The sequence below is a fragment of the Cucumis melo genome, chromosome 12 (assembly GCF_025177605.1).
Source record: "Cucumis melo cultivar AY chromosome 12, USDA_Cmelo_AY_1.0, whole genome shotgun sequence".
Classification (NCBI taxonomy): Eukaryota; Viridiplantae; Streptophyta; class Magnoliopsida; order Cucurbitales; family Cucurbitaceae; genus Cucumis; species Cucumis melo.
In genome coordinates, this window is record NC_066868.1 from 28217108 (window position 1) to 28245084 (window position 27977).

A 27977-nucleotide genomic window follows, 5' to 3' on the forward strand; every position below is an offset into this window, starting at 1 on the left:
AAATATTATAATTTATTTATGGTACAAGTCTTTGGATGATTTGTTACCTATAGAATATGGTATTTAGTATATCTATAATTATTTTTTTAGAATTATTGTTATTTAAAATATTTTATACACAAATTTGTGTAAAACTTTACGGGCATTCCTTTTTGATGGTATTATGTGTGTTATTATACAAACAAAAATACTCCAATGGCGGGGGCTATCCAATAAAAACCGCCAAATGACAATTTTCCTTTTTTTTTTTTTTTTTCCTTTATACATAATATACACCTTTTCTTTATTTAAAAAAAGAAACGAGAGAATATACAAATGAGCAATGGGGGGCGCGCGAGTATGACGAAGAGGCGTCAATTACACAGACTGTGGAAGAGTGAGGAAGGATCCTTTGTTGGGTGCAGACAATAAAATAAGAAGACGACATGTTCAAAGTCTTCGCAGTCGCTGCTTTGCCTTGGTCACCACTTTTACTATTACAACCTCCTCTCCCCTTCCTCTTCCTTTTCACAATGAAGTTGCAGTTGCCGACTTCTCCAACTCTTCACACTTTCACTCTCTCCTTCTCTCTGCTTTCTCCATGGAATTCGCTTTGGCATCCACTACTAAGTAGCCTTCTCCATCTCCATCTCTCTCACTCTCAGGTTTGCCTTTTCACTCCTCTTCTCCTTACAATTTCTTTCTCTCTTTTCTTTCTTTTTACTGTTCATGTCTTATCCGGATGCCTTTTCACCACGTAAAGGTCGAATTCCTTGGTTCTTTCGATCGTCCTGTCTGGTACACACGTGAATTCCTTCACCGCACCGTATCTTATATTTCCAGCTTTCCATAATTCCTCCTTCACACTGTCTTATATATCCATTACCGTTCATTTCCGTACTATGCGTTGGATTTACTTTTTATAATCTACATTCCAACTTCAGTTATTAATTTACTAATCATAAAATTCAGTAAACCTTTATACAAGGAAACGGATATTCAGTTGAAATCCCCGCGGAAAATTGAGGTTCTAAGTCAAGAACTAAAACATATTGATCTACCCGAATATCATAGTCGTTGAGCTGGTGATGATATTTGTTCATAGTTTTTGAAGTAAAACGTGATCGTTGCGTTAGTGATGGTAAAATCCCATAGTTTATGAATCGGAGGAAGTAACATGTGAAATGAAGAACATGTTTTAGTAAATTTTCATTGTCTTCTATGTGATGTTTGATAGTATTTTCTAAGAACGTGTATCCTATCTTTAAATGGAAATTGTTCCTTTTTTTTTTTTTTTTTAAAATATTGAATAGAGCACTTCTAGCTTTATTTAAACGAATTGCTTGAAAAGAAACAAGGTAAACTTTGATGATGTTCGTGATAGAGTTAAAAGTAGTCTAAAACAGTAAAAGATCTTTAGATTTTGGTATTTCTTTTACCTAGTAGCATTCTAGGGGGGTAAACATTTAAGAATTTGTTTTTATTTATATATAACCTTCTATTTATTTCTGTTGTACTTGTTGCTGTTTTTTCCCAGTAAATGAGAATCCGATGACAGTTTTATGTTGACCTACATATGCAAGACATGCATATTTCTGAATTATTTCTTTTGGGGGTATTGACATTCTATTCATCATCTATAATCTGAGCTCCACATGGAACAATGATGCTTTTGTTTCCTTGTGTGTTATCTATTTAATTAGTTGCTTCAAATTGGTTACAGTCGTTGCTCTGATTATATGGTGTGTTATTGCTCAATTTTTGTCCCAATATCACTAGTTTTACAAGCAGAGGATGCCAACTTGAGTTCCACGCTGTTGAGATTTCATTAATTTCAGACTGACAACTCATGTTTGTCACATCATGGGGAAAAACTTCATGTCTCTTGTGCACTTTTCATTATCGTCTCACATTTTCCTTGTAATGATGTTTACCTTCAGAATTTTTGTCTCGTATTTAACTTGTTAAATTTTCTAGGTCTAGATTCTTAGGCATGGCTGCTTTTGAAAAAGACGATATACCAATGCTATCAAACACTGATCCACCAATATTTGACGAACAAATGGATTCTTATTTTCCTTCATATGCATCCTTGGGCCGGAGTTCATCACTATCAATTCCAGCAAATTCTTCTGGGATGTATAGTAGCGAAGCAAATCTTGTTGGTCATACTGGTCCCCTACGAATCGAAAGAAGTTCATTCGCGGTGAGTGGTTCAAAAAATACTGACAGTAAGCCCAAAAAACTTTCGCAGTCAAAGCCAGGAGTGACTGAAAGCAAGACAGCAGAGCCGCTGGCAGAAAAATTTCCTTCGTTCAAGATTGTAGATGATCCTGATTGGTCCATTCATAACTATGCCGGTAGGAACGAACACTTAATAAAGTCTGGCCAGCTGGGATTGTGTAATGATCCTTTCTGTATAACTTGCCCAACATATAATTCCAAAGTATCACAACAGAAAAGCTCAAGAATATCAGGCATATTTGACGCCAAGGTATTTTCTCTCCCGACCAATGGGCTACTTTTACACGTCATGCTTATAGGATTTACTTGGTACAATTTTTAGTTTTGACCTTTTCTTATTAATGTCTCATTTAATTCATACTTTCTGTGCCGCGCACACAGATAGATATTCTCAACGTTTCTTTCAAAGACAATTGGACTGCTAATGGCATCTAGCCGTTATCATCACATATGCTTTCACACTCAACCATTATAATGATATAATATATCTTCATGGAGATAAATAACACTTCTTCAGGTGTATTCATTTATCTGCATGATAATGAAAATCTTCACACATGTTTAATGAGTCAAACGCTGGCTAGCTTTTTTGTTAAATGTAAAGGGGTTGGTTTTTGTACTTCTTTTGGAAGTTGTATTGCATATGCATCTTCTATACAAAGTTACACTATGATTTTGCTGTTTTCCCTTCTCTTTAATCAATCTTTGTGTCTCTGGATCCAGCCCTAAACTTGTGCATCAATAAGTTCCATAAGGGACCTGGTGTAGGAGAAGTAAAAACTAGCACGATGTTCTTCTCAAACCCTCCTTGTAACATTACAATGGGTAAATGAAGTGATACTCCTTTACAAGGCACACCCATTGTCCATTGGAGGTTTATGTAAAACCTAAGATGGGGGTTTCAAATTTATTTTGATTGTATCGAACCTTACATTTTGGGGCATTCTCAGCTTCGAAATCATATCAGCCACCTGCTAATTAAGGGTTTTTGGCCCATTTAGCAAGAACCTTTAGAAAGACTTCTGATGTGAAGATACTTGAATGTTCAGACTCCAACTTAACTTGTTGGATTGGGCCTTATCCGGACTTATTTTAGGTCTTCTGGGCAACAATTTAGCAGTTGGGCACCTTTTTATAATTGAGCCTTTCAAGTTATTCGAGATTTTTTCATTGACAATGAAGAGCAAACATAAAATGGAAAGAGTTGTGTTGATAGCAGTGTGGTATTACGCCAAAGCTTCACCTATTTCACGGCTTCACGTACATGATGAAACAACATAGATAGATTTTGAGACGCCTATTAACTACTTTGCATTACTTCTTACATAAAGGACAGTGGTATGTGTTTCCGCAAAGAGTTAGATGAAAATGCATAATCTGTCGGTCACAATGGTCCTTGGTAAACCATGTACATGTATGATTTTCTTTTTTCTCCTCTCTCTCTCTCTCTCTCTATATATATATATATATATATATATATATATATATAAATGAAGGGAAAAAAAACTCTGCCTACTTCCTTGCCAGTGAATGGATGCTCAAGTGGTCAGAAATGACAATAGTTGGCTTTACCATGACCAGGTTAGTATCACCTCCTTGAAAGTTGAAACTTAGGGAAATCATCTGCGAAGTCTATAGGGATATATTTTACATCATATGCTCTCAAGTGCAGTATGATATGGGTAGTGGATAGAGTAAACTAGCAGGGGATGTAGTCAATCATTTGCTTTGTTTGCACATGGCATGGTGTCTGATGAACTCCTTAGTTCACATATTTTTAAGTGCCAACAAAGCGCACCCTTTAAGCCGAATCATGATAGGTTTTCATAACTCTCAAGTGACCTCAAATAGAACTACAGTAGAGTTTTTGCAACTAAAATGGAATATGATAGGTATTAGGTGGAATGTAACAATGCACACATTATTGATTATAGTTTGAGCAGTCTCTCTTTCTCTCTGTTGCTTGTAGCTAGTTGCAAGGCTACCTTGACACTTGATGGGTGGCATTCTTCTCAATCTTTCTAGTCATTCTTGTACATCCATATCAGCTATTATTTTTGGAGAACATATCAACTTTGTGGTTGTATTCAAGATAAAACATCTGCCTCCATATTCTCTCTCCCTGTCTTGTACAGCGAGTTGAACCTATATGCTAACAAGTTAGCAGCCTATTATTTGTTATCTATCCTTCTTAAGAAACTTTCTCATCAAGTATAAGTGCATATATGCACAGACTTGCGCATAAGTAGGCAAGGTCATATGATGCACAGAGTAGTCCAGAAGGGGAGTTTTAAATATTTGAAGTATTAAAAAAATATTAAATTTAGGGTTTAAATCTTATTTTGGTTCTTGAAATTTGAATTTTGTTCTATTTTGGTCTTTAAACTTTCAAAAACGTCTATTTTAGTTTCTCAACTTTTAAAAAGTGCTTACTTTAGTCCCTGGTGCTAATATTCCGTTATCTTTTTAACAGAATGGTGATGTGGCTTGTATTAAACAGAAGGAATTTTTAACACCTATATATATAAAGGAAATCTGCCAAAGTTTGTTGCAAAAATCAGAATTGAAAAATAATAAAGTTTCAAAATAAATAATAGAGCTGGTTGAATAAAAAGCAAAAAGCTCAAAAGAATATCATATATAGCACAATGATAAAATAATTGCATATATAGCACAAGCATTGGTAAAGACTAGAAAACCAATGTCCAACTCACCGTTTCACCCACTTCTTCTCGATTTTCTCAAATGAAAAGATATAGTGATAGCCACTAATAGCTTCTATCAGTTGCCATCACCGATAGTTGCCATCATCGTTAGTTGCCATGAGTTACCATCATCGATATTTTTCAATTTGAGAAATGTGCTATCAGTTGCTATAATTTTCTAGTATAATTTTTGGGCTTCTTGATAATAGCCAGAAAATGAGCTTCATAGTTGAAGAATCTAATTTTTTTTTTTATTGTCAATAGAGGAAGTGAAGGGCTACACAAACTTCCTAATTTTCTTCCAACATATTTAAAGGCAATTGAATTATAAATAGATTATAAAAAATCCTTAAGTAACATATAATACCCTCGGCAAAAGGTGTTTTGGCAACCGGTTATTAATCGAATTCACAAGAAACTAGATAGCTGGAAAATATATAACATCTCTAGAGGTGGAAGACATACCTTGTGTAACTCTGTTCTGGTTAGTTTTCCCACATGTTACCTATCTTTATTTTCAATACCTGAAAGTGTGGCTGCCTCTTTGGAGAGAATCATGTGAAACTTCTTTTGGGAAGGCCATGCTGGTAGTAAAATCAACCACCTTGTTAATTGGAACAAGGTTTCATCACCTCTAAAAGATAGGGGTCTTGGCCTAGGAGGAATTAAAATCCATAACACTGCTTGCTCGCTAAATGGGGTTGGAAATTCTCAAAAAAAGAGTCAGCTCTTTGGAGGCAAATAATTAGAAACATCCACGTTAAGAAGGATTTTGATTGGTTTACCAAAGGAAAGTCCGGTAACAGCCTAAGGAGTCCTTGGGTTAACATTGCTAGAGTTTGGAGGTTGGTAGACTCATTAGCCTCCTTTAATTTTGGTAACGGTCGTAGGATCGGTTTTTGGACAGATCCTTGGGTTGCAAACGCCCCTATCAAGGAGCAATTTTCTAGGCTCTTTAGAATTGCTCTTTTGCCCACCGGTTTAGTAGCAGCACATTGGGACCGTGATACTTTCATCTTGGTCATCGGCCTCTAGAAGATGTTTGGAAGATGATGAAATTACAGAATTTCAATACTACTATCCCTCCTCTTAACTAAAAAAGTGGTTAATTCTGACGATTATAGATCATGGTCCGTTGATCCCCATGGCTGGTTTACCATTAAGTCTCTTTCGGCTGACCTAAAAACTGCAGCAAAATCAACCACCTTGTTTATCAAAAAAATCCTTTCTAATATGGGTTAATTTGATAAAAGCGTTGCCAACAGAGATTTGGTTTGAGCGCAACCAATGTATTTTCCATGATAAGAAAAGAGATTGGGTTGATATAGTAGAAACTTCTAAAAGAAATGCAGCTGCTTGATGTTCTTCAAATGCTGAATTTAAAGACTATTCAATTCAGGACATCTGCCTCACCTGGACTGCATTTATTCGAAGAAAATCAGAATTGTTATGTTCCAGATTGATAGATCAGATTTTGTGTTTTTTGCGTTTTTTTTAGTGTTGCTGGATTTATTTTGTATTCTTGCTCTTTTCAGCTTCACATCTGTCAATTGTTAGGAAGTGTTTATTGCTACTTTCGGTCTTAGCATGACCTGAATATCTTTCATTTTTCGGATATGATGAGGGTGCTATGGGGTGTCAACCTAGTTAAGATGTCTGGGCGTACCCATTGATCTTCTCTACCTCTCTCTCCCTTTTCTAGGCTTCTCTATTATTCTCAATGTATAACTCTCTTGTATTTTAAGTATTATTATAAATAAAGAAACTTGTCTCCTTTTCAAAAAAATAAAAATTTCCTCCCCGATGGATAAACATTTTTTTACAGCAATTTGGAAATCAGGCAGCCCACAGAGAATTAACATTTTGATTTGGATTACGGTCTTTGGGTCCCTCGACAGAGAAATTTTGCAAAAGCAATCCCCCAATAAATGCCTCTCTCCTTTGATCTGTCCTCTATGTTTAAAGGCTAGCGAGAATCTTCCTCATATTTTTTTGAATTGCCCCATCTCTTCCCTTTGCTAGGTAAGGATTTTCTCCTTGTTCAATTTTGATTGGGTATTTGATCGTTCACTAAGCACTAGTGTGATTCAAGTACTGTCGGGTCCAAAGTTACCCAAAAAGCCCTGTATAATGTGGGAAAATTTGTCAAAAGCTTTACTTAGAGAATTATGGTTTGATCATAATCAACATATCTTCCTTGATAGAGCAAGACCAAGGGCAGAAATTATGCGTGTAGTAGATACTAATGCTGCAGCTTGGTGTTCCTTAAAAATGGAGTTCGTTAATTATTCCATCCAAGACATTTGCCTCAACTGGGAGGCTTTTCTTACTATACCTCCATGATAGATGCTGCATCAGATCCATTATTTGTGGATTACACAGTCTGAAGCTCTTTTCTGCATTTTGAAGCTTTGAAGGATTGCCCCTGTTTAGCCTTTAATTTTGAGATTGTATTTTTGGGCCTTCCCTACTGTTTCTTTATGTTCTTTCTGGTCCTGTATCGTCTTATGGACCCTAGTAATAAGCTGGACTTTTCAATATAACATATAACAGCGCAAGTAAAGCAATAAAAGATGGGCAGGAGATTGTCAAATACTCACCGTAAACTCTAAAAATGCAAGCCACCTCATCATTCTAATAAAAGTTAACATAATCTTAACATGAGGGATTAAAATAAGTCTTTTTTTTTTAATGTTCAGGGAGTAAATAGACATTTTTGAAAATTTAGGAACCAAAACAGAATCAGATTCAAAGTAGATTTAAACCTAAATTTACTGTAAACCATCATTATCATTATACAATTTGGAATTCATTTGTGATTTAACATTAAGCTATTCTATATATATCATCTACTACGATTTTTCTTTCTTTCTTTCTTCTTCTTCTTTTTATTTCTTTTTTATTTTTTCCCTTCATTTTGTGTATAAGTTCAGATCATTCCGGCAACATGCATTGTAACTTGAAGTGAATACAGCACTTCTTAGATGAACTCATTCTTTTTGTTCAGTTTCATAGTGATCTCTATGGAGGAGGAAAAGGATGGGCGGGGAAGTTTCAGTCCTTCTGGTGCTTCTTGCTTTCATATATTCCTGGTGTTATGAATCCTCATGCAAAAGTTGTTCAGCAATGGAACAAGTTTTTTGTCATTTCTTGCTTGTTGGCAATCTTTTTGGACCCGTTGTTTTTCTTCTTGCTGTCTGTCCAAGAGGTATGGTTTTCTTCTTCTTCATCTTTCTCCAATCATTGAAATCTAAAACTATCTTTGCTTAGATTAAATCCAAGCTATATCTTACTAAAGTCATCCATTTGAATCAAGTGATTCAACAAAGTCCACGAGTGAGTTAAAAATCCCTCCCTCACATCTGTTTGTCATTTTGAAAAAAAATTAATATTTACTTTCTTTGCTTGACGTTAATAAATCCCGTCAGTTATTCATTGCTTAAGGAGTCCATGGACATTTACTTAATAAAAAATCTTGTTGATTCAACTGTCGCATCTACCATTTTGTCATAATAGTTTGTTTGCGTAACTTGTACAGAAGAATAAGTGCATCGTTATTGACTGGCCTTTGACCACAACCTTGGTGGTCTTCCGGAGCATGACTGATTTTATCTATTTCCTACACATGCTTCTTCAGGTATCTGTTCATTTTTCTACCATCCAAAACCAAAATTTAACTAGTTCAAGATTTTACGGTGGATTCCATGTGATAAAGTCCTATGTTTGTTGATTACCTAGTTAGAAGCAATACGTAGTACTATACTTTCAAATATTTCCTGGGCAGAGATCAAACTGAAATCAAACTCAAACATATGTAGATAGTAATTTAACCTTGAAAAGTTAACAATTATATATGAATGGTTAATTCAGAAAACATTAAACATTAAAGAAAAACATGAAAAAGAGAAGGAAAAATTGCACTCTGTTCTTGATGTTTGACTTAGGTCACATTTGGGTCCTTGAGTTTTCAAACCCAACATTTTTGCAATTGACTACTTAAACTATGCTCAAGTTGACAAGAAGCCATGTCATTTGGGTATATTATTGAATGATTTAAATTTTATTTTGGTCCTTAACGTTTTAAGTTTATTTTACTTTAGTCTTTGAACTTTCAAATTTGTTCTTTTTTAGTTTTCAAACTTCTAAAATGTCCAATTTAATTGAACTTTTAGAAAATAACTACTTTTGTTCTTACACCATGTGGGAGATTGAAAGTCAAAAGCCCTTATATTGCAGTTGCCTTATTGATCATAGCAGCGAGATTCGAAAAGTTAGTTCTCCAGTTGGCATTCATTAGTCCGCTTGGGTAGGAGCACCTCGTTAATCGTGGGTCCATCCCTTGAACTAAGCCACTTCTAACCTCTTCTCTCCCCCTGGAAATGCTATCTAATGATATAAACGGCTTTACCGCAAGGCAACCGATTATGAGGATTCAGGACATAATACAAGAGAGAGGTGGAGTCCTCTGGTTGCAAGACGACTTGGAATTTGATGAGCTGCTCTACAATCGAAGCCTCATCCGTGGTAGGGCTGTTCGATTGGAGGGTTCTATCAATTGAGAGAAGAAGTGAGACAACAAAACAAAGAATTGAAACAAGCGTATAAGAAGAATTCTTGGAATTCCTTGGGGATTTTTGATTGGTGTTGAACTAATGACAGTGCAAAGTCATATTTCTTTGGTTAATAAGATCCAAAAGGTTTATTGATCCCAGGGGGATCTCGCAGAAAGGGCTTTTTAGTAGTCTTGATCATCTTCTTTTTGTTCCAATGCCTACTTTCCTGAAAGTAGGAAACAACAAATATCAGTAGTTCTTGCGTTGTCTACCTTTCTTCTTCTTCTCTGATGACTCAATTGGTCATTATTTCTGATAGAATTTCTATGTACGACCTCCTATTCTCTTGAAATTAGAAATGAGAAAGCAATAATCCTCTCTCACAAGCCGCCCAGAAGACATAATTTCTATGTATGACCTCCTATTCTCCCGAAACCAGAAAGGAGAAATTCAAGTCCTAGATATTTATTCAAATAATTGAGGGGCCTTTAAATTATTTTTCTAATGATATTTCAACTTTCGAGCATATATGTCTTATATCTTTTTCGGTCATTTCCGGTCATTTCAATTGTGAGCGTGAAAAGTAGACTTATGCATTGGCACCCATACTCATATTTCACATCCCGATCTATCGTTGCTTTTCTTGTTGCAGGGGAGGAGAAAGGCTAGATCATAGGGGGAGAGGTGCGAGCTTACTCTTGAGGATACCTTTCTTCCTTAGCGGATTGAACTTTTGGACGAGTGTTCATCCCTTATCTTAAAGGCTGTTATTTGACTTAGATGTCCCTGAAACAAAGTGGAAGCAGTACAATAAGGTCACGTCCAAAGACTCATAAACCACCCTCCTATCATTCAACAGGCTGCTTTAGCTTTAGCATGAAGAGGGATGACGTCTTGAGATCAGTTAGTTCTTTCGTGGAAGAAGGTTGCTTGACCTATGGTTGTTGAGCCTTTCTCCTCATTGTCAACCAACACCAGATGGTGGATGGATCTACTTCCTTGTCTATAATTCCTTCCTAAAGAAACGGAACCGGAATTAGCCTATACTGCTGCGGTGGCTTACCTCCCTATGCGCTTTGGAAGTTGAGCCGCTTATGGCGACCCTGACTCAACAACTCTTCCACCAAGTCCAGACTCTTTCGATGTTCCAGCTGACCGACGTGCATGTGTCTCTTCTTGGTGGGAAGTTTGTCCTTGTACACGAGCCCTTTGATTCTTCAAGTTGACTTTTCATGAACTAGTTAAGATTAGAGAAGAAGAAGAGGAGCTTTAGAAACTACTTATATCTTCTAACTATTTGAAGAAAGGAGAGAAGAGAAGAGAAGAGGAAAGACAAGAAGAGAAGAAGAGCTTTAGGTTTAATCTGTCATTGTAACAACTCTTCAAATCTCGAAACTTTGATAAGTTCTGATTCTTGCGGACGGAAGTAGAAGTTTAGGATAAGGGGGGGGGGGGGGGGGGACCGAGTTGAAGCGCTTGCCCCTCTCCTATAAAGGATCCTGGCTTGCTCGCGGAGCTCTTGCTCTTTTCACTCTTCTTTGTCTGATTTTCATTGCGAAAAGAACCCATCAAACAACACAAGTGCAATTCTGTACCATAGAGTAGTGTATGTTACAAACCAAATAAGTTAGAAATGAAAATTGGTCAAATTGGATTTAAGGCAGAATGTAAGATAAAAGGTATCAAAATGATTATTTTCCCCTTCTTTTTTGTAAGTTTAGGAACTAAAATAGACATTTTGAAAATGAGATACTAAAATAAAATAACCCTGAAAGTTTATAGACCGAAACTGAACACACTTGAAAGTTTAAGGGATTAAAATATTATTTAAACCTTATCGATCAATTTACTGTGTAAAAAAAAAAATGTTAAAAGATTGTGTCTCTTATTCTTTTTCTTCTTAGGATGGTATATATTTTGTTTTCCCCCAATTTTCATTTTAAAAAAAAGGTAATAACATGTCAACCTTATCTAAAGTTCTACTAAGAAATCTCCTATAGAGATTAAACATCATAGAGTCATCTAAAGTAGAATAGGTTCATGACAAGGTGAGTAATTCATCTGATTCAGCAAAAAAAACAAAAGAGGATGAAAATGAAACCCTGGATAAAGAAACTATCAGGTTCAATTAGACACAAGATAAATTAGAAATTCAAACTAGGTTAACAATCTCTTACTATCTTTTGTATTCTAGATCAATGCCTAACTAGAAATTTGATGTCTTTAATCACATGCAGTTTAGGTTGGCCTATGTAGCACCAGAATCCAGAGTTGTTGGTGCTGGCGAATTGGTTGACCATCCGAAGAAAATTGCCATGAATTACCTTAAAGGAAATTTTTTTATAGATTTGCTTGTTGTTTTGCCGCTGCCTCAGGTATGCCCCCTATCCCCTGGCTCACGCAGACAAATACATGCTGAACTAATCCAAATGTTATATTGTTAATTCAAAATTTGAGTTCACCAAATATTGTGCATTACCACGATAACCAACTTTCTCCTGAAATCTCAAGTTCTTGTAGAATATCCTGGTTTCATTAATTCTAAAATTTCAGAGATGTCCTTGACATATATCCAATATGGTTGTGACTTGTGAATGATTTAGTTAAAATTTACTCTCTCTCTCTCTCTCTCAGATCATAATTTTTTTAGTCCTGCCAAAGTCTTTGGGGTCATCTGGAGCAAACTACGCCAAAAATCTATTACGCACTGCAGTTACTGTTCAATATATTCCCAGACTGTATAGGTTTCTACCTCTTCTCGCTGGCCAGTCTCCAAGTGGCTTTGTATTTGAGACAGCATGGGCAAATTTTGTCATCAATCTTTTGACCTTTATGTTGGCTGGTCATATTGTTGGGTCTTTCTGGTATCTTCTGGGGCTTCAGGTGGACTTTCTATCACTTTTGATATGCTTCATTTCACTTCTTTGAAATTTTAATGGTGGACTGTATCTCGTCCCTACATTCATTGAATGGTTGGGATACAATTGGTGGCAATTTTTTACTGTGAATTCTTGAAGCAAAATTTTCAATTTTCTTTCCATAGTTGTGATGGGAGTACTTATAGGGGTTTGTTTCTTTTGTTTTTGTTTTGTTTTGTTTTTTTTTTTTTATAAATACTTAGAAACAAATGCTTTTAACAAGAGCCAACGACCACCAACTTTGGTTGATTATAAGCTCATGTTATCCAAGACATCAAAGTATTCTAAGCTCTCTGGTAAAGAATTACGAGGAAGTTCGTTTGGTAAGGAAACAAGGGAAGAAAGTTGAATCACTTAGCAACATGGGATGTTGTCATTAAATCTCATAAGGATGGAGGCCTTGGTTTGGGTAAGCTGAAGCATAAGAATCTGCATTATTGTCTTAATGGAGCTCGTGCTTTTTATTGGAACAAAATTGACTGTGGTATCAAGTGATTAGAAGCATCCATGGAAGCAATACCTTTGATTGGCATACAAGTGGAAAATATACTTTGGGCCTAGAAGTCCTTGAATTAGCATTTCTAGACAATGGTGCAAAATAGATGCATTGGCACTCTTCAATTTAGGTGATGGCAGAAGAATCCTTTTCTGGCTGCATCCTTGGATTAAAAGAACTTCCTTGGAATGTAAATTTCCAAGATTGTTTAGGGTTGCACTCAAACCAAATGGCTCAGATTCAGATCATTGGGACTCTTGCACCAGAGCTTTCTCCATTATTTTCGGAGGACTGCTTAATGATGAAGAAATCTTAGACTTCCAGTCCTTATTAAGTCAGCTCTCTACCTCACAGCCTGCCACCCATCCGTATAGAAGATTTTGGTCTCATGAAACAAATGGCTCCTTTGTAAAATCTTTGGTTAATCACCTCTCTACATCTTCGCCTATGGATATCTCTTTGCAAAAAAGTATCTGGAAGTCAAACATCTCCTTATGGATTATGTTGTTCGGTAACCTAAACTATGCATCAGTCCTTCAAAGAAAATGTTGGAACTCCGAAACAATTTGGTAAATTCTATCTTTATTGATTCACTTTCTGATCAATCTATAGGATTGTAGGAATATCAATCCTAGGTTACAAGGTAAATTCTGTTCTTCTCTCTACCAGAAGAATTCAGAACAAGTTTGTCTAATTTCTCAAAACATGACTGATCCCTCCAGCCAAAAGACAGTTGTCTTTTATACAATGTTCCCGCCCAAAAGGACAACTGTCACTAAACTAATTTCCCGCCACTGACCTATTTAAATCCCACGTGCTTTTTATTTACAAAATCTATTTCTTCCTTCTACTATACACTTGCTTAATAAGAGGTCTAACATTACTTCCCCCTTTTAAATTCACCTTGTCCTCAAGGTGGAAAGTTGGGTACTTAATCTGCATCTCATCATAAGATTCCCAGGAAGCTTCATGCTTAGGTAACCCTCTCCAACACACCAAGACTTCCCACTGTCCAGCCACTGTCTTACGATATTCAATAGCTTCTTCCGGATCAGATTTTCACACATAATTCTCATCAACAAACTGAATAGTCGGTTGAGAATCCTCATGTTGTCCCACCATTTTCCTCAACTGTGACACATGAAATACAATATGAATTTTAGAACTTTATGGTAGTTGTAGACGATAAGCTACTGGCCCAATCCTTTCTACAATTTTATATGGTCCAAAGAAACGAGGAGCAAGTTTTTCATTTCGCCTACTACGCACTGTCAGCTGGCGATAGGGACGAATACGTAAGAACACATATTCTCCCACAGAAAATTCTACAGCTCTCCTTTTACGATCTGCATACAGCTTCATTTGTTCCTGTGCCAACCGTAAATGCTCACGCAAAGAAATCAGAACAATATCTCTTTCTTGCAACATTTCTTCAACAGTAGAATTCTTAGACAGTGAACTTCCATAAGACAAAATTGTAGGAGGCTGTCTACCATAAACTACCTGAAATGGAGTCATTCCAATAGAGCGTTGAAAGGTAGTATTGTACCAGTATTCCGTCCAAGGCAGCCATTTAGACCATTCTTTAGGTTTTTCATTACAAAAGCACCTCAAATAAGTTTCCACTCCTCTGTTGACAACCTCAGTTTGGCCATCCGATTGAGGGTGATAGGCGGTGCTCTTATTCAGTTTAGTGCCTGATAAACGAAACATTTCAGACCAGAATTGGCTAAGAAAAATCTTGTCTCTATCTGATACAATGGATAGCGGAAATCCGTGCAATCTTACTACCTCCTTCACGAATAACTCAGCCACCGATTTAGCAGTATACGGATGTTTCAGGGGCAGAAAATGTCCATATTTACTCAATCTGTCTACCACAACCAAAATCACTTCAAATCCACTTGATTTTGGAAGGCCCTCCACAAAATCCATTGAAATATCACTCCATATAGCTTGAGGAATTTCCAATGGAACTAACAAACCAGCTGGTGACAGAGCCAAAGACTTACTCCTTTGACATATTAAACACTCTTCACAGTGTTTTTTAATATCAGCCTTCATTCCCTCCCAATACAATTCAGCTGCTACTCTTTTATAAGTTCTCAAAAAACCAGAATGACCCCCAACTGCAGAATTATGGAAAGTATCTAGAATTACTGGCATTAAGGAAGATTGCTTTAAAATTACCAGTCGATTCTTATACATCAGCAAGCCTCTTTGCATTGAGTAATTATTCTCAGTCAATTCCTCCCTCTGCTCAATCTGCTTTATAATCTTCTCATATTTTGGATCTTGAAACACCTCCTTTTTGATTACATCTAAGTCAACAGTAATTGGAACAGTCAGTCCAAACAGTTGCACCTCATCAGGTTTTCTGGATAAAGCATCTGCTGCTCCATTATCAACTCCCGGTTTGTAAACTACTTCAAATGAATAGCCTAAAAGTTTAGCTATCCATTTTTGATACTGTGGCTGTATAATTCTCTGATCAAGTAAAAATCTAAGTGCTTTCTGATCTGTTTTCACCTTGAATTTCCCTATCAACAAATAGGGTCGCCATCTTTGAACCACCAATACAACAACCATGAGTTCCCTTTCATACACTGGTTGGGCTCGGTCCCTCAATGCTAACGTATGACTGTAAAATGCTATCGGTCTTCTGTTTTGGACTAGAACAGCTCCAACCCCATACCCTGAAGCATCAGCTTCTATTTCAAATTGCTTAGAAAAATCGGGTAAAGCTAATACCGGCAGAGTTATCATTGTAGATTTCAGCCGTTCGAAAGCTAAAGTTGCTTCCTCATTCCAATGAAATCCTCCATTCTTTAACAGCTGAGTTAATGGGGCAGCAATAGTCCCATAATTGCGAACAAAACGTCGATAATATCCTGTTAGGCCCAAAAACCCTCTGATCTCCTTTACATTTGTAGGTTGTGGCCAATTGGATATAGACCTAATCTTCTCTGGATCCACTGTCACTCCTTCCCCTGAAATCACATGACCCAAATATTCAATTTTTCTCTGTGCAAAGTGACACTTCTTCTGGTTAGCATATAATTCATGCGGCCTTAGAACTGACAACACTTTCTTCATGTGCAATACATGTTCTTCCTCACTTCTACTATAAACCAATATTTCATCAAAGAAAACCAAAACGAACTTCCTGAGGAACGGCTTGAATATATTATTCATCAATGCTTGAAAAGTGGCCGGTGCATTAGTCAACCCGAAGGGCATTACTAAAAATTCATAATGGCCTTCGTGTGTTCGAAAAGCCGTTTTCTCAACATCCTCATCGGCCATCCTGATTTGATGATATCCGAACTTCAAATCAATCTTGGAAAACAAGGTTGCTCCATAAAGTTCATCAAATAATTCTTCTACCACCGGAATTGGAAACTTATCCGGGATTGTGGCATTATTGACTGCTCTATAATCCACACAAAATCGCCAGCTTCCATCTTTGTTCTTGACCAGTAATACAGGACTAGAGTATGGGCTAGTGCTCGACCTTATAACTCCTGAATTCAACATTTCTTTTACTAGTTTCTCCATCTCTTCTTTTTGATGAAAACCATATCGATACGGCCGCACATTAATTGGATTGGTTCCCTCCTTCATATGAATATGATGTTCTATCTCTCTTCGAGGTGGTAATTTCTCCGGCCACTAAAAAACATCTGGAAACTGTTTGATTACTAAACTGATGGGTCCATCGCTCATAGCTTCTGCATTTAACAAACAGTATTCATCACCTTCTAAAGCCTTCACTTGCAATGATCTACATTCTATCAAGAATCCAGTGTCTTTATCTTCCCAGTTTTTCATCATGTTTTTGAGACTAATCCTTGCCTTCGTTAGACTAGGATCTCCTTTGATCTTTACTTCCTTCCCATCAGCCATGAAAGTCAATGACAGATTTTTCCAATCTACTGTAGTTACTCCAAAGGAATATAACCATTGCATTCCCAAAATAACATCAATTCCACCAAGTTCTAATGGAAGGAAATCCTCTACTATTTTCCAACTACTCAGCTGCACTTCCAATTTTTCACAAATTCCCTTACCCTGTACAGCAGCCCCAGATCATAAGATCACTCCGTAGTGTGACGTTTCTTTGATGGGTAAGGTTAGTTTCTTCACTAATTTTTCTGACACAAAATTGTGTGTCGCACCACAATCGATCAAAATTATCACTTCCTCGCCAAATAATTTGCCTCTCACTTTCATAGTCCCCGGATCATTTAATCCTACTACTGAATTGATTGATAATTCAACCACAGTAGTAATATCTTCATTGACCTCTATGCAGCCCAATTCTTTTCTTTCTTTTTCTTCTTCAACAATTTCATATTCATCTCTTTCTGCCGTCACAACAAACATTCTCAACTCTCGTTGTTCTCTCAGTCTACATTTATGATCTGCAGAATATTTCTCATTACAACGGAAACATAATCCCTTCTCTTTTCTGGCCTGGAACTCAGCATCAGGTAGTCTTTTATATGTCCCTTCCCTTCGGTTTTCATTTGGAGCAGAACTTCTCAGTGTAATAGTACGTATGGGAAAAACAGTATTATTCTTATTTTCCCCTGCTACACCTCCAGAAGTTGTTTTACCAACAACACTAGTATGCCCTGCTATCTTACCCCATAAATATCCACTCATTTTAGCTTCAGTTCTTGCTATCTCTCTGTTTTCGACCATCTGGGCTACTTCCATCATCTCTGTTAAGCTTTTCGGACGACAAAAAAATACTTCAGACCTCACCCATGGTAATAAACCATTCATAAACGTGTCTTGAATTACACGTTCTGGTAAATCATTCACCGGTGCTACCATTTTATCAAACAAATTTATATACTCCTCCACGGTACTTTCTTGTTTAACTTTCAAAAACTGCCCAGAAATTGTTCCATCCTTATTAGATCGAAAACGAACTAGCAATCTCTCTTTCATATTCGACCAACTGGTGAACCTATCTCTCTCTTCTTGTGATCTAAACCAGTTTAATGTCGGTCCATCGAAACTAACCGTAGATACTAACATTTTTTCAGAATCAGTTAGCTTATGGATTTGGAAATACCTCTCTGCTCGAAATAGCCAAGAGTCAGGATCCTCCCCCGTAAAAATCGGCATCTCGATCTTCTTGAATTTATTTCGATCTGGAAGACCGTCATCGCCGTCGCCCCTTCGATCATTTCTATCGGCTCCGAAATTTCGGTCCGAATCATTCGCTTTACTGGAGGATGCGTCGCCTTCCTTTCCTTTCATCTTTTCGAACTCCTTTGCGGCTGATTCTGTTTCCTGTCGGCTCATTGTTGATCTCTCCCTCGAATTTGTCTCAACAATCGTAAACAGTAATTGCTGCTGTTTTTTCGACTGAAGTCGCATTAATTCCATACTCTTCGCAATTTCGTTCAAACTCACCTCGATCGCCGGCACCTTGCTCAGTTCCTTCTTCATTCCGGCAATTTCTTGATCAATACATTCCAATCGCTCTTCAATCCGAGTCTGTACCATTCTATCTCTGTATTTTGAATCTTTGGCTCTGATACCAAAATGTTGGAACTCCCAAACAATTTGGTAAATTCTATCTTTATTGATTCACTTTCTGATCAATCTATAGGATTGTAGGAATATCAATCCTAGGTTACAAGGTAAATTCTGTTCTTCTCTCTACCAGAAGAATTCAGAACAAGTTTGTCTAATTTCTCAAAACATGACTGATCCCTCCAGCCAAAAGACAGTTGTCTTTTATACAATGTTCCCGCCCAAAAGGACAACTGTCGCTAAACTAATTTCCCGCCACTGACCTATTTAAATCCCACGTGCTTTTTATTTACAAAATCTATTTCTTCCTTCTACTGTACACTTGCTTAATAAGAGGTCTAACAGAAAACTCCCTACTCATGCTCTGTCTCTGTCACCACATATTTGCCCTCTTTGCCTCAACAATTAGGAGGATATTAAACACCTTTTATTCGACTGTGTTTGAAATTTTGCTGGTTTTGGCTCCTCCAAATCTTTAATATATGTTGGGTCTTCGATAAAGATTTTAAGAAGAATGTGGTCCAAATCATTGCTGATCCAGCCTTGTAGAAGAAGACAACTTCCTTGGTGTGGATTAGTGCAGTGAAAGCACTGTTATTTGAATTTTGGTTTGAAAGAAATCAGAGGGTTTTCCATGACAAGCCTTCGACATGGATGGACTGTTTTGAATCTGCTCGCTTTAATGCGACATCATGGTGCTCCTTATCCAAAGCTTTTCAAGATTACTCTCTGCAGGAGATTTTAATGAACTCGCCAGCCTTCTTATCCCCTCCACTTTGATGTCTTGAACAACATGATCTTTGAATAGCCTTTTGCTTCTACGTAAATGAGGACTGCTTTTCTAATTTATTTCTATGAATTTGTTTTGGGCCGACTACTTTATTTTGACTAGTATCAGCCTAGAGGAAGATTAATTTCATTTTTTTTTTCGCTTTTTTGGATGTGATGAGAGCACTAAGGAGGTATCAACCTAATTGAGATGTTCGGGTGTGCCTGCTGATCTACCCTCTCTCTCTTTGCTCATTGTATTACCCTCTTATACTATGCGCTTTTGTCTCTCTTTATTTAAACATTAATAATATTGAGATTTGTTTCCCAAAAAAAATTAAATAAATAACCAGACACTTGTATTAGGATGCCTATAAAAGTAGAGGAACAACATGAACAAGAGAAGATCGTAATCTTTGAAAATTCTTGAAAATCTAATGATTATTCCTTTATTTTCTGAATCATTCTATGTTGTTGTCCCAGAGGGTGACTCGATGTTTTCGAGATGCCTGCAATAAAACTGGAAATAGAAGCTGCTTGGAATATATAGATTGTGGGCATGGGGATGAATCTAGGAGTCAGTTTCTGGATCCACATCGGGATTCATGGAAACATAATGAGAATGCTACGGCATGTTTCAGCAATGAAGGTTTCGGTTATGGAATCTACCTTCAGGCTGTAAACCTTACCACAGAAAAGAGTATATTGACGAGATATACTTACTCATTATTTTGGGGATTCCAGGTATTTGTCACCATTTTTTGGACTTGGAATTTTAACATTGATTAGATTATTTTGACTTCTGTTTAATTCAGCAATGATCATATTCTCTTTGAATCTGACCTTATGAAATCATTCAGCATCTTGAAATTGTAAGTCGCAGTGTCCAATCTTATTGAACAGTGGAGGGTGTCCCTTCGGGGACATCCAATTGAACGGTGGAGGGTTATATATTATAGCCTGGCTTGATACATATTCCATAGCTTCGTGCTTATTGTTTCTTAATTATATGTCTTTAGATTATCATAACAAGTTTAAAGAATTCCTTTGAAAAAGGGGATGCACAACCCATTTTTTGTTTGACTTTATGTTATTTGAATGTGGCATGATAATGCACATGTTACGCCCGTTGATGAGAGTTTAGGTGAATGGGCTCGCTCCCCCCCCCCCCCCCCCCCCCCCAAAAAAAAAAAAAAAGTCATATCAGCATAATTAGCACTGCCAATTTAATTAAATCATTGTATTGTATGCTTTTCATTACTAGTCATTGAAATATGAAATTGCAAGTTTAGTTCATGAACTTTCAAGATTGTGTCTATTAGAGAAAATGAGTCTCGCAATCATTTGTTTACCAAACTGCACGATTGTGGTTGTCTGAGAAGCACGGATACAAATACTGGACACGAATACCACATGAGATGGACATGGTACACACCATATTTTAAAATACCTGGACACATTTATTAAAACATATATCATTTTTGCACCAAAAGAATATTCAACGTAATTGGATTAATGCTTTTATATGCTTCAAAAACATAGTTTGATGTTTTTCACACCAAAAAGTTATTATTATTGTATATGTGTCAAACAAATGTTATATGCATGTTTAACACATTTATTGCACAAGTGTTCGATATGTGTTTGTCAAGTGTCAGAGTGTCCAAGTGTTTGATATGTGTCGATACATGTCGGACACAACACAGTAGCTAGACTAAAGTGCCTATGCTTCTTAGGTGGCTGTCATATGGGTTGAAATTCTTGATGCTTTCCATTCTATTGGAGTTGGACAAAACTTCTACTTATGGAACATCCCTCCAAAGCATTTAAAGAACTCGTTTGGGCTAACATCATCGTTGCTTTATTGTTGAAGATATGGGATATAAGAAATGGCAATCTTCCAAGACAGCCAAATCTTCCAAAAAAGACCTAGACTTCACTATTTTTAACGTTTTTTTTTGGTGTGAAGATTTACCATTAAGCCCCACATTTCCAATTACCTTATTACAAATTAGAAATATCTTTTGTATTCCCTTTAATGACTCTTTTGTATACCTTTGAATATTTTCAGCCAATGAAATCGTTTCTTATAAAAAAAAATGTGTGTCAATAGATCCTTGTCGTATTCCATATTTTTTAAAATTCAAGGATCCATGACCATAGCACTAAGAGGTCATGGGTTCAATCCATGGTGGCCACCTACCTAGAAATTAATTTTCTACAAGCTACCTTGACACCTCAATGATATAGGATCAGATGGGTTGTCCTGTGAGATTAGTCAAGGTGTGCATAAGCTGGCCTAGACACTCATAGATATAAAAAAGGAAAAAGATCCATTACCATAGAATTGGATTTTGGCACTTTTTGGTTCTAAATTTCTTTACCACAAATTTTAACGAGGACAGGGAATGAGTTGGGGGTTTTGAGAGCATTTATCACCCTGCGTCACCATGTTGGAAATTTTATTTTGGTGCTTTTTGGATCAGCCTTGCAGTACCGTCCTTTAGGTAGGCTTTGACTGGAGTTCAGTTTGGATTTGATACAAGCCTATTTGTTAATTAGACTTCACAGTTCTAATAAATTTCTTATCTTTTAGTTTTATTGTTTATTTTTTCTATTATTTCATATTTGTAATTTCTATGAAAAAGAGTATTACATCATAAATTTCACAGTATGCCTCTGGAGAGAAACGATCTACCTCAGTTATTTATAGTCAATGCTACTCCCCGTGACAGGCAATCTAGCAATATTTCCTTTCTCGGTTATCAATAGTCAAATATACTCTAACGAGTGATCTAGTGATATTCATTTCTCCCCAACTCTATATCATCTTTGTAACGGCCCAGAATCCTTGGACAATACCATTATTAACTATTCTGACTCTAACTATTGCTCCCTGTTTTCACCGTGATTTTACCCTGCTCAGCTGTCTAAGATAAGCTATAATTAAGATTATCTGCTATTGACACGGGGACTATTTTAAATTGGAATCTTAAAAATGAATAAAAGTACGATCCTTGACATTTGTGGTTTCAATTGTGCATGCAGCAAATCAGTACTCTGGCTGGGAACCAAGTTCCAAGCTATTATGTCTATGAAGTCCTTTTCACTATGGGTATTATTGGGCTTGGTCTATTGCTGTTTGCTCTTCTCATTGGGAATATGCAGAACTTTCTCCAGGCTCTTGGAAGAAGGTAAGGATTGACTGTAAGAATGTTTTTCTGGATGTTTAGAATTATCAAACAAGGATGTAAGAGTTCAAAGTTGGGTAGGATGAAAATAGTGTAATAAGTAGCCTAAACCCAAGAAGGTTTGTTACCTTGCTGGGCTAAGTCGACAGCAATTACCGGGTTTCATATGACTATCATGTCAATCTCATTTACCCTAAAAAAATTAATTAATTATAAGATTATTGTCTCTATTGAATAGTAGAAAAAAATCCCATGTTGGATTTTTTTAATCATGAAAAACTTAAACACCAAAATATCAAAAAAGACTCTAGGAATCCCCATGGACGTTCAAGGCGGCTCACAAATGGCCTCTAATTATTATTACTTATTGGAGAAAAATTACAAATTTTCCTCAATCTAGCCACAAAGAAGTCATTTAAAGCCAAATTCATGAATCCGAGAAAGCCCCTGCATTTATACTCAAACGCCCTAAGTTCCTCTCAAGCCATACATTACATGAAAATCCTTGGGTTGTTAGTTGTTCTGCCTCTGTTGGCGGTATGCCTTCTTGTATTTTATTTTACATACACTGTAGCAGAAATTCCCTTTGCTTCCGTATGTAACTTATTCTACCAAGATAACTAATTCCTTAAAAGCATGCGAACACGCACATATATTCATATTATATATGCTAAATAGAACCTAATCCCCATGGAGCTTAAACAAACAAATGAGGCCAATAGTAATTTATGCCCTAGCAAAACGTGAGGTATAATTGACGACAAAACCTTAACCTATCTCCATAATGTTATGATATTATCTACTTTGGACATAAACCATCATGTATTTATTTTTAGAACCGCCCTAAAAAGTCCCATATTATCGGGAGAAAATTATCCGCAACTAACAATCCTCCCTTGAACTAAGTATTACTTTGAGTCTTCCCTCGGATAATTCTGTTCACTTCTGACTATGAAAGTTTACTCTAAATCTTGAGGCATATATAGTTTATACCAACTTCACTTTCTTTTTATCCCGATTCTAGAGGGACATCCGGTTCATCTTGGGTCAACATCCAAATAGAGCATAAGCACATATCACATTTGGTTTTAACTTTTATCAAGGTAGGGAAAACGACAACTGTACCCGGACAGAGCACAATTCAAGATTCACTAATTTTCTTTGGTTAGGAATCTGATGATTTTCTCCAACACAACCAGGTCTAGACCATGGCTCCACCAATATCAACTGATGAAGACAACGGAATCTCCACCTTTCTCCACAATACTTTGTTTGCGCTGCTAACGACTTTTATGATATACACAATATGAGGGGAAAGATGTGAATATCTCCTTTGAATCCTGTTGTCTGTATTCAAACTCATGATAGACAAAGACCAAGGAGGAAGTTAACACTTTTAGGACAATTCCTTCCCAGTACTATCTTGAGAATGGCAGAGCTCAAAATTTGCCAGAAATTTGAAGAGACGGTTTCAGGAGAAAGCCCTTGTCTTTCAAACTTTCAAACTCTTATTTTCCCTTTGGATAAGATCCACCTCACCATATTACTGTCAATCGGCAATCCAGTTGTCACGAGTCCCTCAAGTCTCTTCTGAAATAAAGATCTAAATATAGGAGTGGTTAGTAAGAAACATTAATTGTTTATTAATCAAATTATTTTTATATTATTGTAGAATATACATATGTTGAAACAGAGATCAAATTTAATAGTCAAATTCTTGTGAACGAAACAAAAAATGGATTTAAAAATAAGAAACCTTTAGCATTATTTTTGTTTAGATTATCTGTGTTTACTGCACACATGCAAACTCGGACTTTTTTCTCTCTTTTTTTCCCTCACCAAATCTAAATTTCTTGCCTCTGCCTCAGGTATTAAGAGCTTTACACATATTAGCTATTGACTGAACCGAGCCTTTTTTAATTCTCTCCAGGAGGTTAGAAATGTCACTACGACGTCGTGATGTTGAGCAATGGATGGAGCATCGTCGCTTACCAGAGAATTTAAGAAGGTGGAGTCACTTAATCATTTTAATAATTGAGTATGGTTTATAAGCCCTGAATTAATAAATTTCTCATTCGTATTTAAATTATATAGTTTCCTATCTGGTCTTGTGGTTAAATAAGTTTCTAGGACAATTTTCCCACGTTTGAAATCTCAATTTTTTTTTTCAATCTACATGACAAGTGTATTCTCTTATACTGCCAAGTGTATTCTCGTCTACTGACTGAAAAAAATAAAGTTAGTGCCTCTATCTTAATGTTGCAACACAGCCTCCATTTTTTTTTTCTTGAGTACTGTGGTCTCTTAAACATCCATCAAATATTCCAATGCCATGTGCACAAAAACCCCCTTGTGCTTGTGTTTGTCTGTGTAGTAGAGATTGACGCTTCATAACTTATGAGTTATGAGTTATGATATCGCACATCCTAGCATTGTTTCAAACTGACCCTTGTTACTTATAGGCAAGTACGACAGGCTGAAAGATACAACTGGGCTTCTACAAGAGGAGTAAATGAAGAGAGAATTTTTGAAAATTTGCCTGAGGACCTACAAAAAAACATAAGACGGCATCTTTTTAAATTTGTCAACAAGGTGGGTAATTTTATTTTTATTGATGACAAAAATATTATTTATCAATATAATGCTTAAAGAAATGTTTCTTATAAAAAAAACGATAATAAATAAATAAATGTCAAAATCATTTTAAAGCTCAACTTACAACAGGTTTGAACTCAGAACTTTTGAACTTGTAAACCCAAAAGTTGGAATTAATAGCAAATGATTTATTTAATTGCTGATATATTCTCAACAAAAGAGATCGATTATTAATTGGGAGAAGGCAACATCACCCAAACGAAAAGAGTAGCAAGTTAGAAGAAATAACCTCATTTAGTATACTTATCTAGTGAAAGAAAGAACATCCAACGACTCAACATTCTTTGATTTCATAAGAATGCAAGTGCTTGGTATCAGAATACGAGTTTGTGCAACTTTCTTGTCGCACAGTAATGATACTTTTCTTAAATCATGTAGAATGCAAAAGGCCTACAGAGTCATTTCATCTTATATGACAACATTTTGTTGAAAATTTTGACTCAGGTTCGCATTTTTGCACTGATGGACTATGAACCTATTTTAGACGCAATACGTGAGAGACTGCGACAAAAGACATACATAGAAGGAAGTGAAGTTTTTTCTGCTGGAGATACCATTGAGAAGATGGTTTTCATCGTACGGGGGAAAATGGAGAGCCGTGTAGATGGAAACGGGATTGTGGTTCCCTTATCTGAAGGAGATGTCTGCGGTGAGGAACTTCTAACATGGTGTCTTGAGCATTCCTCCATAAACAAAGGTATTTGTACTCGATGCTTGTTTCAAGTTTTTGCATTGCTGGGTCTGGTCTCATAGTCATAGTTTTCAACTTTCAATTGCTTCATTACGAGAGGTCTCAAATGAGAGGCGATAGGCACAATTTTACTGAAATATATGATTTAATTACAGATATGAAGCGGCAGCAAGTTCCAGCGCCTAGATTGGTAAGCAACCGGACAGTAAGATGCTTAAGTAATGTTGAAGCATTTTCTCTCCGGGCTGCAGACCTTGAAGAAGTGACTAGTATGTTTTCTAGATTCTTGCGAAACCCACGTGTTCAAGGAGCCATAAGGTAATCTCTATAAATGTCAAGGTTTTTGAGTTTCTGCTTTTAGTAACTGAGTTTTATTTGGATGACTTTAAATGTTCCCTCGGTTTTTTGTTTTATTTCTATTTCTTCACGAAAACAAAAATGAAAAAGAAAAAAGGTTCCCGTCCAATAATCTTGCCTCACACAATTATCCCTGTTTATTTGTTCAATTGACAGTTTGTGTGTGCCTCACTCATTAAGTCTAACCTTTACAAATAGTCCCAAATATGATTATTAGCCATAGGCTCTGCATTATTTTCTATTAATTAATCTTCCGATTCAAATGTTCATAGCCTCAAAGTCGAAACCTTAATGTGGATAGTGTTTATATATGTGTTTGGATTCACTTAAATTAAGTGATTAGATAAGTGTTTCTTTTTCTAAGGTAAGAAAAACGTATTTTTGAACACTTAGAAAAGTCAATCCAAACAAGTTCTAATAAAACGTATTTTAAAACACTTAGAAAGTCAATCCAAACAAACCTTAAACTTTTATGTGCTTTGCTCCAAATGCGAAAAATGAAAAAATTGAATCCAAAAGGCAGTGTATGTTTAATTGAATCTGAAAGTACTGTACAAACTAACATGAAATTTGGCAGGTACGAATCACCGTACTGGAGGTACCTAGCTGCAATGCGTATTCAAGTAGCTTGGAGATACAGGAAAAGGCGTCTATCTCGAGTTCAAACCTCTCAATCTAACTAATTCCTTAAGGGAGACCCCTTTTGTGGAAAGATAAGTATTGCGTTATACATCGGTCAGCTTGAGTTCCAATCAACTCTTTGAATGTGATAATTTTATTCGTCCTTTTCTTTTAATCTATTAATCCTAATTTAACTAAAAAGTCTATCATATGGTAAAGTTAATAGGAGCTCCTGCACATTGGTGCTAAGACAGTAGTTGTAACTTTAGTCCAGTGTCATGCCAAAAGTATATTTTATTCTTTAGTTTATTGAAACTTTTGTGGCAAGCGAAAGTGTTAGATTAGGTACTTTTGCCTCAATTAGTTGACTAAGAAGTAATTTGTAAAACCAAACAAGTGAGTGATTTATATCTGAATTTTTTTTACGAAAAATGTTTATAATTAATGGGATGGTTTCTTTTTTCACCCTCTTGAACTTTTGTAGCTTTCAAATGTTCTTTTTCAAGGATGCGTAATCTGAGTATTGCTTTGCAATAGCATACCAATGAGACAGACTCCTTGTTCCTTAATGAATGACAAATATAAAAGCCAAAAAAGTTATCATATGACCCATCCACAGAGTTTTAACCTATAGTTTATTCGTCTTGAAGAAAGCTTAATCTAGGTAATTATCCAAGCATGTGTAGCTAGATCATAAGTGCTAAATCTCAAATTTTTCCTTCTCAAAAAAATAAAAAAGTTTGAACTTTCTCTTGACGAGAGTAACAATTTTAAACATCCTTTTAAATACTTTACTTTCAATATTAGTTTTAAGTGTCAAATAAAAATATTTCCAATATTTCCAAACCCATCTATTGTGCGGATTTTCAGTATTATTTACCAATGAAGATATCATAAAGAAAATAATGATGAAAACAGCAGTTTTTTAATCTCTAAACCAATAACTTTTAAAAGAGTTATTAATAAATGTTCATGGTTAACCTTACAAAGGAAGAAAAAAAACCTATTAGTTTTCTCAAATATATTCACATTCTTTTCCTTATGTTAAATTAAAGTCAAGATTATCACGGGATCCAAAGTAGAATAAAAACTAATTTAAGATTCATCTAAATTACAATGACTATATATGTCAACATTTAGATCCAAAACATCAAGATGAGATTTGTTCCAAAGTATAGATTAAAATGGTATTTAACCAAAACCATAACTATTTTTACTATTGCGCATGTGAGCTAATGCAAGACAA

At 36.1% G+C, this 27977-nt stretch overlaps 1 protein-coding gene across 3 annotated transcripts; it reads left to right on the forward strand.

Moving 5' to 3' along the window:
* Positions 1-310: 310 nt before the first annotated feature.
* On the forward strand, positions 311-27196 carry LOC103504623 (probable cyclic nucleotide-gated ion channel 20, chloroplastic). 3 transcript variants are annotated; one of them, XM_008438816.3, is made up of 13 exons: positions 311-644; positions 1963-2473; positions 7936-8136; positions 8467-8565; positions 11719-11856; positions 12116-12364; positions 19700-19960; positions 22265-22410; positions 24338-24415; positions 24870-24999; positions 25507-25759; positions 25909-26071; positions 26688-27196. In XM_008438816.3, the coding sequence occupies exons 2-13, from the start codon at positions 1973-1975 to the stop codon at positions 26791-26793; spliced, it is 2325 nt and encodes a 774-aa protein (XP_008437038.1). In that variant the 5' UTR covers positions 311-644; positions 1963-1972; the 3' UTR covers positions 26794-27196. The 3 variants fall into 3 exon arrangements, with proteins under 3 accessions (XP_008437038.1, XP_050936409.1, XP_008436960.1); XM_008438738.3 differs by having other exon boundaries at positions 312-644; positions 1957-2473; XM_051080452.1 differs by lacking the exons at positions 7936-8136; positions 8467-8565 and having other exon boundaries at positions 1957-2473.
* The last annotated feature ends 781 nt before the right edge of the window (positions 27197-27977 follow it).